This window comes from Zea mays, chromosome 8, assembly GCF_902167145.1.
Source record: "Zea mays cultivar B73 chromosome 8, Zm-B73-REFERENCE-NAM-5.0, whole genome shotgun sequence".
In the NCBI taxonomy this organism is placed as follows: domain Eukaryota; kingdom Viridiplantae; phylum Streptophyta; class Magnoliopsida; order Poales; family Poaceae; genus Zea; species Zea mays.
The window spans coordinates 58,263,571-58,265,752 of NC_050103.1; the positions used below are offsets into that span (position 1 = coordinate 58,263,571).

General features: G+C 53.8%; 1 protein-coding gene across 1 annotated transcript; it reads right to left on the bottom strand.

Annotated features, from left to right (window-relative positions):
* Positions 1-205: 205 nt before the first annotated feature.
* Positions 206-990, bottom strand: LOC109943973 (uncharacterized). The gene has a single exon (XM_035961669.1). The coding sequence runs from the start codon at positions 968-970 to the stop codon at positions 689-691; it is 282 nt and encodes a 93-aa protein (XP_035817562.1). The 5' UTR covers positions 971-990; the 3' UTR covers positions 206-688.
* Positions 991-2,182: the final 1,192 nt, after the last annotated feature.

The following is a 2,182-nucleotide window of genomic DNA, read 5'->3' on the forward strand; positions in this document are numbered from 1 at the left end:
TTCTTAAAAGGTTTCCTTTTTAGCATTTCCGGCATGAAGTCAGCATAAAAAATGACTCCAACCCCAAGAATGATATCTGTTGTACATTAAAGTTTGACTCGAAGACCAATAAGATGAAACCAAAGGAATTGTGTAGAACCGCAAAGGAAGAGAGCAGGGTCCAAAGATGGAAAGGACTTGTGCTGATACAGGAATTGTCCAGACCTTCAGAACCAGAAAATAGCAGGTCTGTTGCATGATGTTTTGAGCCGGCAAGACATTGACACAAGTTGTTTTCCGCAGATTACAAGTTCTGGTTTTCTGACGAAGAAGAGGAAAGCAATCTGATGAAGGCCTTGTCAGCGATCCATTGGTTGTTCTATGTTTGATTGATTTGGTATTCCATCACACCGATGTGGTTACACAATGACACGGTAGACACTGACGACGAACACCAGAGTGAATCCTACTGCTACCACCTCTTTTTGTCGGAGTACTACACTATACTGGCCCTCTATGTACAGCAGCCGGCAACCATTTGTGGCACCAGCACGAGCCCCCCCCCCCCCCCCCCCCCCCCCCCCCCCCCCCCCCCCCCCCCCCCCCCCCAAACTTCGGCACCCGATGAGTCGTCAGGCGAAGACACGATGGATCGGAGCTCGTCCGACCTTGGATGAAGCTTCCCCATGGCGTGGATCCCAGCGGTTGGTCAGTCGTGCCAGCGTAGGAGCATGACGACGCATCTCTGGATGATGTAGAGCCTGGCCCTCTGCTCCTTGAGGGCCTTGCCGAATCCCCTCTGCCTCCTCCTCTGGCCTCCAGCGAGCAGCTTCATATTGCAGTCACGAAGTGTTGTGGGTTGGATTGGATGCTCCCAAGTGAGCAATGGCGAGGACAAGCTGTGTGTTGTTTGTTGGCTCAAGTAGCAGGTGTTGTTGAAACTTTGAATCGGCACTCCAATGGGCGCCGTATATATAGCAGGCGTGCCCATCTGTAGTGTAGTGTACAGGCAGCAGTGGAGGAGCAGACAACTAATAATGCGGTGGCAGCGGGCCACACGGCGCGTGCAACTGCAGGCAGGCGGGGCTGGGCGCCAGTGAGACGGCCAGCGCGGCGAGATTCCGCCTGTCCAGGGGCGGATCCAAGGGGTGGGCAAGGTGGGCCATGGCCCCACCTCAATTTTTCTTAACCTTTTATACCTAGGTTTAGGTACACACCAAAATAAACAAATTTTTGTATAGTTAGCGTGGACAAATCTAATGAAAACTAGGTTTTGATCTATTTTTCTCTCGATGCTTCACTACTTAGTCCACTCTTCACCTGAGCCATTTGATTCTCTCCCCTAGCGCAAGCCCACTCATGGCTCACTCGCTTCTTCGGTCATCTACTGACCAGTAAATCGGTGACCTAACCCGCCCGCTGCTGCGCACTTTGTCTTCTCATCACTCATCAGCTCGTCGACTCGTCGGGATCCTACACACAACGTTGATATTTTGCCTCCTAGTCTGCACCAGCACATGGGCAAGCTGTTGGTGGAACCGTGGCATCACCTGTCCCTCGCTAACTCATTAGAGTCCCACCGCGCCATTGCAACACGACAATGGGTGTCGCTTGTCGTCACCATCATCTATCTCTACCTCGCCTCCTGCACTCGCTCCTCCTACTTGTCGTCGTCTCACCAACGCCATCTCACGACAAATTCGATGACTCGCTAGAACGACGCGCCGATGCGGCTGCTTCGCCCTAGTGCCTCGTCCTCAGTGAGTCCACCTATTTTCTCCCTCTAGCTCTCCTTTCAGGAGCCAAAAAGGTTTTTTGGTATTCATATCATTTTGGAAACACTAGATATTATCATTCAATATTCATGTTATTATCATTAATCTACATTTATGGTCTAGTCTGGTGATTTATCTCTTGCGATGTCGGCCCCACCTAGAATTTTGTTCTGCGTCCGCCACTGCGCCTGTCCCCTGGCTGCCGAGGGGACCGCACGCCGGGGTGGTTCGGCCGTCGTGCGCGGCGCGCCCAGCGATGTCGGGCGCGGGCTCCGCCACTGTTTGCCTATGGAAAATGTGTCGGGGGGCCCCGGCCAGGGCAGGCGGGCGGGGGCCTCTCGTGCTCGTGCGGGTGCGTCGTCGCTGCCAGCCACGAGCCACCACGCCATCCCTCGTGCGGCCGTGCGTGCGTGTCTGACTGGCCAACC